Below are 14291 nucleotides of genomic sequence, written 5' to 3'. Positions count from 1 at the left end.
AACATTCATTTTCAGTAAAGGCAACTAAGTCTACAGTATAACCTGTCTTGAATGACTAGCCCTCTTGCCAAAAAATAATGGCCTCTCAAGACATGTGGTCTCTCATAACAGGTCATAACATGATATAATCAACAAATTTGTGCACTAAGAATCTGGCCTCTCAAGACAGGTGGTCTCTCATAGCAATAGTCTTTCAACACAGGTTTTATAATAAAAACTTGAATTTGTTAGGTATAGTAATCCCTCATTATATGTCTGTCCACAGAAGCCATATAGTGTAGTTTTATGATGAGGAGTGCTGTAATAATTGCCTTATATCTTGTTTTTAGCCTTTAACCAAAGTTGTTATCACACTATCACTATTTCTGTCATATTTTGATATATACTGATTACCTATCTGGGCCACAGTTGTTTCAACTAATAACTGTACTAAAATAGTTCACTCATATTCAACATTCTTACATCAATTTTAGCATTAATTTCCCAGGCGATTTCATATCCTGTCTGAGGCAGTTGTTATTTAATGAATATCTATTATATTTAGGGAAAAAAAATATTTTTCATTGAATAACATCATTTTCTTTATTGAATTCCAGTGAAAATGATTTTCTCAAGTGATCTGCATGGTATAAGATTGATTCTCTGCAGCCATTTTCTGCTGTATTCTGCAATTTTAAAGGTATATAAACCATCAGCTCTGCTTATTTCACATAAACCCTAATTAAAGGAACCGTTCTTCTAGGGCAAAGAATCTAAATTTAGACACAGGTTACAAATTCTACAGTATTTTAGCTCATAGTAAAGTGGCTATAGTTTATGAAAATGGGTTAATTCACCATACACTATTATAATGTATTTCAGTATCGAATGACAGGATAGGAAGTCTACTTTGCTGAAATGAACATTTTGTTCACCATGATGACGTAACTGAGGGTTCATGTCAAACAATGGTGTTTTTACTTAGTGAGATTATTTGATCAAAGCCTTGTATTAAATGTGAATGTTAATTATTTATGTCTGATACACAGTCATGCCAACTCTAGCAAGACCTTCTCAGTAAGGCAGTCAATTTTTGTCCTTAAGTGAGGCCAGTTTTCAGTAACCTGTAACAAAATATAATGCACTGCTGATGTCAAGCAGGAAAACATGCTTTTAAAAGTCCAGAAGTCTGATTTAAAGGTCCAGAAGTCTGATTTAAAAGTCCAGAAGTCTGATTTAAGACAGATGTGCCAAAGGTAAACATCATGTTCAACTCAAAAGTTTGTAAAGTTTGCTTTAGCCTTAATTACATCCAGTACAGTTTCACAAATTGTAGTTCCAGCCCCTACGGAGCTTAATGACTTCTTGATGTCTCTCAGCTTAATGAAAGCCTTTAAAAAAAGCTGTGGCAATGGCAATCAACTTTCCCACTATATGACATACTCAATTCAACACATGATGTCCACAAAATGTAACTGTTACCCTTTTCCCTCCAAAAATCTGAATATTCTATTTTATTCTTCTGTACTATTAAAACCTTTTAAGATGTTTCTTGTCCCTTTCATTATGACTGCTTACTTGTTGGATGCCATTTAATTAAAAAAAATCCAATAGTTTGGTCATGCAGATATTTTGCTTTACAAAATATGTTCAGTTTGAAGTGTATGAGGTACTCCAGTAAAGTTAGTCTGGTTCCCTGACCAATTCCACTGAATCTAATATGAAACCCAGATCCAAATCAAATCACGGACAAGCCAGTATCTGGGTTTTACTGCAAACAATCATATTTCTGTAATTTGTGCTTTTATTCCCTAAGTCTGTATTTTATGGGTAATTTCCAAAAGACTTACAGCAAAATTGTAAGGGTTGACAAGTCTGGATAAATTTTAAAATGTATCAATGGACAAAAAGCAAATGAGACTTTGAACAGTATTAAAAGTCGAAGCTGGATTAGATGAACCATATGAACAGTGCAATTTTCAACAGGTAAATCAACTTCATTCACCTTTCCACCTCTTTCAACACAATCATGGACTTTTTTAAGAAAATCTCTTTCACGACATCTCTTGGAGTCACGAATGGTTGTGGCATAAGTTGATTCTGATATGAGTAAGTCAGGTCTGCACTTGTCAATCCAAGCTGAACCCAAATGTCTGTCTGGGGTCATATTGTAGTCTCCCTGTAAGGAAACAAAGAGGAAAAGTGCTAGAAAGTATTAAAATATGCTTAAAACAGCAGAAAAACTGCAGTGAATCACAATTATCACAATAACTATAGCAATCGCCCCCATTACCACAATAACTAGAACAATCACCCGATTACCACAATAACTACAGCAATCACCCCCATTACCACAATAACTATAGCAATCACCCCCATTACTACAATAACTATAGCAATCACCCCCATTACCACAATAACTATAGCAATCACCCCCATTACCACAATAACTGTAGCAATCACCCCCATTACCACAATAACCATAGCAATCACCCCCATTACCACAGTAACTATAGCAATCACCCCCATTACCACAATAACTATAGCAATCACCATCATCACAGCATCATCCTATTCACCATTATCATAACCATCATTCACTTCTACACTCTTCTATGCCAGAATGAAAAATTTGAATATTTCATTCAGAAAGGGTCAAACAGCACTCCAATGACCTTTGCTATGTCTTATGAACAACAAATGAATCAAATGCCATGACACAAGTCAAACAATTCTGGCTAAAGGTTAATGTTTTCACTGGATGACACAGTACCTATTTACTATGCCATTGTTGCAGGCAATGCTATTTCATTCTCTGATGTCAGCTGCTATTTGGACAGTTACATCAAAGCATGTGCTAGACTAATGGATGTAATGGCATTAATGACAATGTTTTAATTTTCCCTAGGGCGATGCATTATTCAGAGTTTAATGATTTATTCAATATGTACTGTAGAATATTTAAAATTTGATCTGGAAATATTCACTTCGATAAATCACTGTGAAACTGACATCTGAATGCTTGACCACAAAATCGACCTGATGTCAGGATAATGTGACTGGGTGGGACACCATGCTACATGTCTGCAGCACGATGTCTCAGTGCTAGACATCACTATAAGCTGCCACACTGTAGACCCTGTAGCGATACAACTGAAAATGTTTTAAAGCTATGTTAAAAATCCTAATCACACACACAAAATCAACAGGTTTCTTCCTTGCCTTTAAAGCTAGCCAGTCAAAATAATTGCCAAACAATGCAAGCTACAATGATTTCTGAAACAGGTATATGACATACAAGTGACTCTCTTTCAGCCAGCATGAGTTTGACCATTGTCCTTTTGAATCCAAATTATACATTTGCTTTCTCTAGTTTCAATCAAGTCATGCACAAAATCTGGACACAGTAAAAGAAACAGAACTAAAGCTATTTTGCTTATGCCATTTTGTTTTGGTCTCGTGATTTTGACCTTTGACCTATTTACCCCCAAATAACAGTTGCCTTTCTTATCTCACATGAATGCCATCCACACCTTCTGGAATCAGTGTGGCCTTGCTATTGACCTATTGACTGGTTTTGAGGTTATGTGGGGTTTAATGCTGCAACCAGTCTATTTGGTCAAGGATGAACATGGGAAGACCCTGGAAAAAACATCAACCCATGGGAAACCACTGGCAAGCTTTCTCACGTACCCACCTGAGTAGAGTCAAGATTCAAACTCACCTGGAGAGATCTGCAATGTTAGTGATCTGTATAGGTAAGTGCCTTAGACCACTCTGTCAGCCAGTGACCTCTGAGCTTTTGATTTCAAAATCAGTAAATTCCTTCTCTTTTGCAAATGCAAGTCACTCACACAATTATGACATGGCAAAAATATGGAATTCAGTTAATACTTTACAGAAACCACTTTCCTCCTTAAAGTCTATCTGACCTTGAACTTTGAACTTTTATTCCTAATATCATTAGGTGTCCTCCTTATTTCAAATAAAGGCCATTTACAAAGTTAAGCATAAAGTCATGTGAAACAGAGCTTACATAATAGATGGTTTTATGGAAATTTGGTAACCTTCTTTCAGTCCCAGTGAATTTGACTTCTGACAACAAAACAAATATGCATCTCTCTTGTCTCAAATGCAAGCCATTCACAAAGTTCAATAAGATCTGGCAATACTCAGGATATCATGTGGAAACCATTTTTCTATTTAGGTCATTGTTACCTTACCTTTTTGGACCCCAAAATCAATAGGTGTTCTTCTTATCTCAAATGCAAGCCATTTACAAAGTTTTGTCAAAATAGTTGCATTACAAGATGAACTGCTGCACTTTCTTCCCTACAATCCTATGAACTTGACCTCTTATATTTTGAGTTCAAAATTAGTAAATTTTGTCCTTGTCCCAAATGCGAGTTACTTATAAGTTTTGGAAAAGAATGGATGGATGACATTATAACATGACATGCTCCACTTTATAATGGGTATATAAATAAATATTTACAATGCCAAACCTTATGATGGACATATACAAAATACTTAGACTACCAAATCGGCATAAAATACATTACTGTTATAGGAATTAATATTATGGTAAATAAAAAAAGAAATGGTATCAACATCTATTATTCTCTGAGAAAATCTCTCTCTCTATCTCCCAACAAACTGAAAGAATCAACATCTAAGTGAATTACTTACTGTGTATACTAAAGACTGTTGTCCAACTTGTATGTGGAACATGGCTGCCCCAAGAACATGACCTGCATAGTAAGGTTTTATCTCCAATTCATCATCTACCTGGTTATCAAAAAATATGTATGACTACAAAAAATGAAAATTAAAAAAATTTAAAACTTTGTGAGCCTACCAATATTTGAAGTAAAATCAAAAATGACTGTTTGATTTTGCTTGATTCTAATGCCTGGAGTAGAATCACTACTTTGCAAATCCAGCCACCTCAAGGTAAGAATTATGATCACCACATCAATAGCTTGTTTTAGCAACAAAAGCACTAAAAAAAAAAGTCATCTACTTATTGAGATGTAAGCTGACAAGAGTGCTCTTCCCATGCACAGAGGTTTGGCACTAATCACATAAATCATCAGTTACAATGTGAGCAGATTTGGGCAGTCTCTCAAACATGTAACTACAGGAAGGTTTTTTTGTAAGGGTGTGTCCATATCATAATACAATTAAGTATTATCAAAGAAATAATATTTGTCTCCAAAATTTTTGTCTCCTCTACACATAAGTTACCCCATTAAAGTATACCATGAGAATATGTATGAGGAGGGAGTTATGGTCCCTTAATCAAGGTTACTGCCTCTATAGTACAATAGCTATCTCCACTTTGTAGAGTCTGGCAAAAATACACACAAATCTAACACATTCAAGATTTTTTTAAAATCAATTTGTAACTTCTGACAAACTTCATCTGATGCTAAACTTTGAAATACTGAAAACAAGCATGCTACTTACAATTCTCATATATTGTAATTTTATATTAGTTTTACAGCCAGTTATTTAAATCTGAAAAAGCGAAATGAAAAATGCCTTCATTCATACAACAAATTCCTCACAATCTACTTGTTAATGTTTTTTTATATCTCAAATTTCAATTCTAAGATTTATGTCTATGACTGGAGAATTTAAACAAAATTAAATTACAGCTGAACCTGTCTAATGATTCTCAAGGAACAACAAAGTTTTGTTCATTTTGGACAGGTACATTTACATAAAGGTGAAATCCATAAGTAAACTTAGAAACAGTTGGTGATACATCGTTTCTTAATGAGCCTGAGTATGAGCTAGGTATTTTTATTTTACTGATCACAAATGGTGTAACATATGAAAGGCCATTTCTAATTGGCTGATAGTGGAAACTCAGTCTCAAACTCAAGCTCCAAGTTGCATGATTTACAGGCTTAATGACCTTATACATAACTGTCTGTTTTTTTCTTCAATTTCTCTTCTATCTCATCATTTAGGAAAAGCCAGGTTGACACATATTTCATTATGATGACACATTTTCATTATGAACAGGTGTCCTTTATATCCAAGTATCTGATAAGGCTCTCTCCATAGGATTACAAGAAAAATATAATTTTTCCAATTAAAATCATTACATAGTCATTTACCAGATTAAACCAAATGTCAGACAGAAAAGTATAAACCAAAGACTGAAAAATGTGTCTGAGTACATGAGGTATACAAGCATCTCAATTCGAAAGTTTTAGAGAACTGCATGGAATACATGTCCAAAGTATTCTGGGCCGTGATTAGTAGTCGTAAAGAAACAAAAATCACGCAACATCACTTTTGTCAGAAAAGCATGCAAACTGTAATGTGAATCAATAACATTATTTCCAGCACTTGTATGATACACTGTCAGAACTGGAACATCTGATCATCAAATAGACTTCTAGCTTTAGGTAAAAAAAGATTCATTCTATTATGTTTAAAGCTGATAAAGGCCACATATAGTTTAATAGAGGACGGATAAAGTTGATTAGACTGTAACTAAACAATCTCTGATTTTGATATATGGTCAACATACCTGTATAACTTCATGCAGATTCACAGCTTTAACTTTCTTCATACAAGCTTTGATCATTTCTGATGTGAAGAAATTCTGTTCTCCCTTTCTCTCTACTGTGATTTTCCTATAGTCCTCCTACAAAGCACAAAAATGCAGCCATTTTAAGACCATTTCCTTTACTTTACATCAATGTAAGTTTTACCACAAGAAAATGCAGCCATTTTAAGACCATTTCCTTTACTTTACATCAGTGTAGGTTTTACCATAAGAAAATGCAGCCATTTTAAGACCATTTCCTTTACTTTACATCAATGTAAGTTTTACCACAAGCATGACTGTAGGTGCAGACTGGTTTTAGAAGGACTTTCCAAACAATTATGAAGGTAATATCTATGCAATAACCAGTCTATATTGCCACCATTTTAATCCTGAATCAACATTTCTGTTGAAAAATCAAGTCAGCGCTTTAAAATAAATTTCAGTAACCTCATTCTGAAATAGTCTTAAGGAAAGGTACTACAGTCCATAAAGATTAATGACATTTTGTTTCTAATTATCCAGAGTTATTTTCATTAAAATGCTGACAAAGTACAAATTTAGAAATGGACAAAACCAGTTTGAGTCCTGCATTGCCCTTTCTGTGCATGTATTCAAAGCATTTAACCTTCCAGATCTGATCAGTTGCTTGCTGTTGCTGTTGGGTTTAACGCCATTTTTCAGCACTCGATAGGCTATACATGGCGGCCAGTATTAATGGTGGAGGAAGAATCCGGGAAAACCCTGGAAAGAACCACCAACCCTCGAGAAGCTACTGGCAAGCTATCTCACATACCCACATTGGCCAAATCTGAGACTCGAACCTACGCAGACAGAGGTGAGATGGCAGTGATCCGTAGCGGAGAGCGCTTTAGACCACTTGGCCACTCGGGGCCCCCCAGATCTGATCAACCATATGCCTAAGTTACATGGAATGGTGACTCTTCATACACTTCCATTCTCTTTAAAGGTTAAAAAGAGTGAGCTATAACCTCCTAGACTTTGGAAGTCTTTAACCCTGAATGCATATATATCTTTATCACACTCCTGAAATTGCTGCATTTGCCGAACATGACCAATAAAGCCAAGGAATTTGCCACACAAACTTTGGACTGGTACATAATGAGCAACCTGACTTTGATCAATGGATATTTAAAAATGTGATTTTGTGTTGGAATATACCTTGGCATAAAGTGTTATAACACAGCCATGCTGGTACATGCCTTGTAATAAAGTGTTATAACACAGCCCTGTTGGTACATGCCTTGGTATAAGGTGTTATAACACAGCCGTTGGAATATGCTTTGGTTTAAAGTGATCTCACTTATAACACATCATTTTCATGGCTCCCATAACATGTGGATTTCTTACCAGGAGAATTGGGCAAATGGCCTTTGTGGGATGGGTCATGTAAATTGGACCATCATAACCAACCATCTCTGACATATATGGCAGGGCTCCGCAGTGGTCAAGATGAAAATGACTGAAAACAAGGAGAAAGGTTTATTCCATTCATCTGACTGCTATAACAACAAAATCATTCAAAGGAATAATTTACTGGAAGTCATTTAAAGCTGAAGTCAGGGTTCTTAAACTACTAGTTTGACCTGTGACTATAAGTATGCCCAATACAATCAATTTTTTTTTTTACCAATCAGAAGTTTAATTAGGGGTCTGCTGAACTCACAGCCTGTGTGTCAATGACAGGACTTAATCCTAATTTTACAGCCTGTGGGTCAATGACATGACTTAATCCTAATTTTACAGCCTGTGGGTCAATGACATGACTTAATACTAATTTTACAGCCTGTGGGTCAATGACATGACTTAATCCTAATTTTACAGCCTGTGGGTCGATGACATGACTTGATCCTAATTTTACAGCCTGTGTGTCAATGACATGACTTAATCCTAATTTTACAGCCTGTGGGTTGATGACATGATTTGATCCTAATTTTACAGCCTGTGGGTCAATGATATGACTTAATCCTAGTTTTACAGCCCAACCTGGATTTTACAATGATTTCTTGAGACTTAACTTCATCGGACATTTAAATGGTATAGATTAATGTGTTTGAGCACAAATAAATTTAATGACTTGTAATATCCATTCTGTTTCATGTAAATTTATTTTAAATTTTAAGAAAGATGAATTGATTAAATAAATGACTTACAGCAAAGATGTTCCTGCCAATAAGGTATCATTGATGGACAAATGTCAAAATTCAAAGTGCATAAATGAACAACAGCTATAAATGTCAAATTTTGTCAATACAAATCCTGAAAACCAAACTAACATTATGTACTTGGTTATAATTTAATCTGCAAGCAATATAAACCCTGATCAGTTGTCATGTAAGGCACTGGCATGTCAGGGTCTAGATTGTTTGTTTTACTACTTACAAACTGAATCTACTTGAGTATTATCTTAACATGAAGCCTGATATCAAATTTAGTTACAATCCATGATGTCACTCAACAGTTATTGTACAGAAACTAAATTTGTGATGGACACATGTATGGGGACTTTATCTGATTTTATGCCCATCCTCCCACCTTTAAAACAATTACAAGGCTTGCCCTCATTGAAGAAATACAAAAGCCTTGTTATAACTCGATGTATCATCGTCACTGAACTAAGAAACTAGAGCTACTTCGAGTCCATAACTTGCCATGGCAGATCCCAATGCTTCTTATTTCCCTATCCCCAGACAAAATTCCAACTTCCCCAGCCTTCATTCCCTTGCAGACCATGACTCAATGACTCATAGACCATGACTCACGGATCGTAACCTAAAATCTCCAACATACATTATATGTCCTCCACCAATGATCGCATATACATGTTTGGTACAAAAATATTTCAAAATGTCATTGTAATTGCTATTTTTGTATATTTTACCTATGATCCCTTCACAAGGACTTCAGGGAAAGGGCCCATAAACTGTATCCATTTGTGGATGATTACTATATGGGCAAGTCTTGTGCAAAGTTTGGTAAATTTCTACCTTCAGGATTAGGAGGAGATGAATGTATAAACATGGATGGATGTCACAACATACCCACACTAACATGGGATAATAAAGTCTAAATGAAATGGAATATTTTTGGATATCACAATATATACCCACTAATGCGGGATAATAACGTCTAAATGAAATGGAATATTTTTGGATATCACAATATATACCCATTAATGTGGGATAATAGCATCTAAATGAAATGGAATATTTTTGGATATCACAATATATACCCACTAATGTGGGATGATAGCATCTAAATGAAATGGAATATTTTTGGATATCACAATATATACCCACTAATGTGGGATGATAGCATCTAAATGAAATGGAATATTTTTGGACATCACAATATATACCCACTAATGTGGGATGATAGCATCTAAATGAAATGGAATATTTTTGGACATAACAATATATACACTAATGTGGGATAATAGCATCTAAATGAAATGGAATATTTTTGTTTCTGTGAGACCTGATAATAACACAGTCCAGATGCTCAGTGAGGCGACCTTCTTTGGTTATGTAAGAAAAGTCAGGGAATCTCCTCTGAAATAGAAAAATTAAAAAAAATAAACTACAAGAACGTTTTCTCCTTGTTCATGGGTAAAGAAATAAAGACATTTTCCTTAATTTCCCTCCCTTTTTCCTTGAAAACCAATTATTTCCATTTCTCATTTTTCTACAAAGAATCATCTTTTCATACTTTTTTTAAATTAACAATTTTTATCTCACATTATCATTTAATAACTGCAGATATAACATATCTAACGAAAGTGTCACAGTACTTCTCTATTGTAGGTTTCTAACATCAGATTACTTTCTATACTCCACATCACGATGTAGTTCTATATGTTACAACAGTTTTTCGCTCCACTTTGTCTCAGATAAGTCACTTACGTACACCATACCTTTAGCCAGTGTTGATTTATACAGATGTATATACAACCTTTTGAAATTTACCAAAAACTGAGAAAATTTAAGTGCTGCTGTTTATAATGATAAGAAAATCCTTACTATTTAAAGACTTGGTAAGTGGACTCACTAGCATATCAGAGTAAAAATGCTATGTCACATAATATTTAAATAGTACTTGTCCTAGGACTGGTGAACCTACTTGTCCTTGTCTTTATTTTATTCAATACTGGAGTTAAATCAATGATCCAAAAACAAAGTATCAATAACTATAAGAAACATTCTTTACAATCTAATGTGGAAACATAACACTGAAATCGCAGAAAATCGACATTAAAAAAGGTGCTAGTAAATGTAAAATATTTGGCATGACAATTTTTATTGTATTTTTTCTCCTTTTTTTCTGAGGCCTATTTACTACAACAACTTCTACTCTTAATATCAGTTATCAAGCTTCATTCTCTTCACGCCTTTTCTACCTTGTTATTTTTAATTTCTTTCATTAGCAAAAGCTCCCACCTTTTTTTTTTTACTTGTATCTTATTTATCAAATCATTTGGGTTATTTTGCTTCGACCTAATTATCACCCTACTTACCCCAAATAAATACCAGTCTATCTTGTTCCTCCTACATTTAACATCTGCTATGTCAAACAAGGATATGATGAGAATATGCAATTTAGCTATAACTGTTAACATTTTTGAGATAATTCATGATCTGGATGGTTATAAAAAGGCAAAGGCAATCAACAACTAATGCAGCACTACCAATGACAACCAAGAGATGCTGGGACAACTCTATCATGTCAAGCATACAATAACTGCAGACAGTGAAACCGCTCAAGACAAAAGTAATGCAATCAAGAAAAATATTTTGCTTTTAAGGAATCTTCAGCTGACTGAAATTCAACTAAATGAAATACAATGAGTTATGTCCCTTAATATGTAAATGTAAGATACACATTGATTAGTGCCATCATTATGTTTTATTAATACATCATTATTCTACTGATATGTATAATGTATGTATTTATACTAATTTCATTTCAATATCAATGCATTTATAACTATATGTTAATTTACAAGATTTGCTAAAATGTTAGTAGCCTGTAAATACGAAAGAATATTGTTGGAAAATGTGTTTTTCTTTCTACTGGTTTTGCCAGCACTAATGTCATAGGTGCAAGTGTGAGGCTTCTTTAAGTTTTAAGTCAGTTGACTGAGGATCAGTTAGGTGTACATCATCAGACAATGGTGGTGAACATGTAAATATAATTTCCTTTGATTTGCACAACCACTGGCCCTATATTACAAACAATTCATTTTTTAAAACTGTCACTTTAACCAGGTATAAAGGCTATTGATTAAATTATTGTTGACATCTATGCCAACCCAGTGGGAGGTATAAGCGTAATTATTGCTATTATAAATGGGCGTAAAAAGCATAATGTATATATTACATGACAGAATTACAGCCCATGTGAAAAAGATACATTAATTTTGCAACTAACCTGGTTCTGCAGCTGGTCAAAATTCTTGTCACAAATGGCAAAATCCATATGGATTTTAACCAGGATACAAATACAAAATATAGTCGAATGCTATTTATGTTTAGCATGCACTTTAATTAGTCGACTTTCGCTTAATGATCTTGAATGGAAATTCTGCAAATGAGCATAATCATGTGCTCAAAGTAATGTATCAAATTACTCTCATATTCATCTTTCAAAGTTTATAAAGCGATGTTGATTTGTCCTTTCTTCTGATCTGCTGAGGTTTGAAAAGATCAGTCTGCTCCAACACTTTCCATCACATATTATCCACAACTCACCCTATAAAACATTTCGCTAAACATCTGGTACCATTTTCTTTAAAAGTATAGACTGCTCTGCTAACTAACTAGCTTATCAATGACTCTGTGATGCAAAGTTGACATCTGAAGAAACTCATTGGTTTTTTTGGAAATGGGTCATTTACAGTTGCCATAAATAGCAAAAGAGGAAAGTAATCTTATGCCAATCTTATGCATCAATCATCTTTTTAAGAATATTCAAATTTATGAGTGGATTTAAAGAGATGATACTAAAAAAAAATTTTCATTAGTTTTTTATTTTTATTTTAAGTGAACCAAAAAAGTAATCCATACACAAGGCATAAAATGTGATTTGGTGAAAAAAGACTTAATGAATATGTCATAAGCATAATGGCTGACACATATGTGTTGATAGGGCCATAATCTGTGTCTGTGCACATGCTGGACTGTGTTTTACTTTAGGCATGGTCCTATGCTATTTACAGACCATTAAACTAACCTCACAACTGGGAATGCATAGTCATGTTTTCTGTAAGTTTCTATTTTATGGGACTCATTTTAGTGAAAAAATGAAATATGGGTCCAAAGTTTGCTGCAGTTTTGAAAGTAGTGAGGTTTTAGTTTACTATTTTGTTTTCACCTATATAGTAGGATAATTTAGGATCAGAAGTATGTATTGGCTTCAAAGGAGATGGGTTTAGTGAGGTTTCAGTGTACCTAAAAAAAAATCTACACCTACTCAGCCTATGGACAAGATTAAAGTGAATTTTAACAACGAAGAAAAGCTGTGTAATGTGACTGAACCCTGGAATCCTATTTGCATTATTAGCCTCATCTTATTATTTTTGTCTCATCTCCATCAATAAATGATATCTCACCTCATCACTGAAAACCATGAACATTATAAATCTCATGCCATCATTTTGGTCTTATCTATTTAAATAGTTGATATCTCACATCATCACTGAATTCCATACACAGTATTAGCACCTACCAATTAGTTTTGTCTCATCTTTATCAATAAATGTCATCTCATCTTATCAATTGAATTCCATGTGCATTATTGTCCTCATTCCATTATTTTTTTGTCTCAATAGTTATCAATAAATGACATCTCACATCATCATGGAATTATATGTGCATTATTAGCCTCATTCCACCATTTCTGCCTGATCTTTATCAAAACATGACATCTCACCTCAACACTCAATTCCATGTGCATTGTTAGCCTTGTCTCATCATTCTAAATAATTTATATATCTCACATCATTGAATTTCATAAGCAGCATAAATCTCATCAAATCATTTTTGTCTCATCATTATAAATAATAGATATCTCACCTCATCATTGAATTACATGTATATTATTAGCCTCGTCTCATTAGTTTTATTTCTTCATTATAAATAACTCATATATCTCACATCATCATCAGATTTCATAATCTTATCCCATTATTTGTGCCTTGTCATTATAAACAACTGATATCTCACCTCATCATTGAATCCCATATGCATGCCACAGTCAAACATAATATTTTTTCCTCCAATACTGACAAGTATACAACTTCGGCCCACATCTGAAAATAATAAAATATTATAACATAAATCCTGTATCTCAACATGTTTGACTGACAATGTCACAAAGGCAATGAAATTTGGCATAACAGTTATCTCTATATAAACTACACCTGTTCATTCAATACATAAATTTTGGGGTCCTTGTCTCAACTGTATGATCACATTTAACATTATCATAAAGGACATGTGTCAATATAAGACACATTTTATGGGTCTTCACATGTCCTTTACAGAAAAGTATGCAAAAATAAAAAATAAAGGTTTGCAGCAAAGAAGCAATATGCCCACAATTATCTCAGTTATCATTACTTACCCCAAACCCCATGTGTGCATAGTGTCCCATTCCCCTATCGCTTCATTCGCAAGGAAATAATCCAACTTTTTCAAAATATGTTGTCCACAACTACAGCCTATCCCCA

The 14291-nt window shown here is 34.1% G+C and overlaps 1 protein-coding gene across 1 annotated transcript in view; it reads right to left on the bottom strand.

Moving 5' to 3' along the window:
* LOC149782061 (integrator complex subunit 11-like) overlaps positions 1 to 13891 on the bottom strand; it is a 36934-nt gene extending 23043 nt beyond the window's left edge. Inside the window, exons 1-6 of the mRNA XM_089933486.1 lie at positions 13786 to 13891; positions 10043 to 10116; positions 7916 to 8027; positions 6527 to 6643; positions 4669 to 4767; positions 1985 to 2158 (exon numbers count right to left, since the gene is read on the bottom strand). Coding sequence (XP_089789612.1) covers positions 1985 to 2158; positions 4669 to 4767; positions 6527 to 6643; positions 7916 to 8027; positions 10043 to 10116; positions 13786 to 13824 — 615 coding nt within the window. The 5' untranslated portion in view covers positions 13825 to 13891. The remainder of the gene's footprint in view (positions 1 to 1984; positions 2159 to 4668; positions 4768 to 6526; positions 6644 to 7915; positions 8028 to 10042; positions 10117 to 13785) is intronic.
* Positions 13892 to 14291: the final 400 nt, after the last annotated feature.

This window comes from Sinohyriopsis cumingii, chromosome 15 (assembly GCF_028554795.1).
Source record: "Sinohyriopsis cumingii isolate HCF-2022 chromosome 15, ASM2855479v2, whole genome shotgun sequence".
In the NCBI taxonomy this organism is placed as follows: domain Eukaryota; kingdom Metazoa; phylum Mollusca; class Bivalvia; order Unionida; family Unionidae; genus Sinohyriopsis; species Sinohyriopsis cumingii.
The sequence above is the reverse complement of the archived record's forward strand: the minus strand, read 5'-3'. Positions and strand labels throughout refer to the sequence as shown.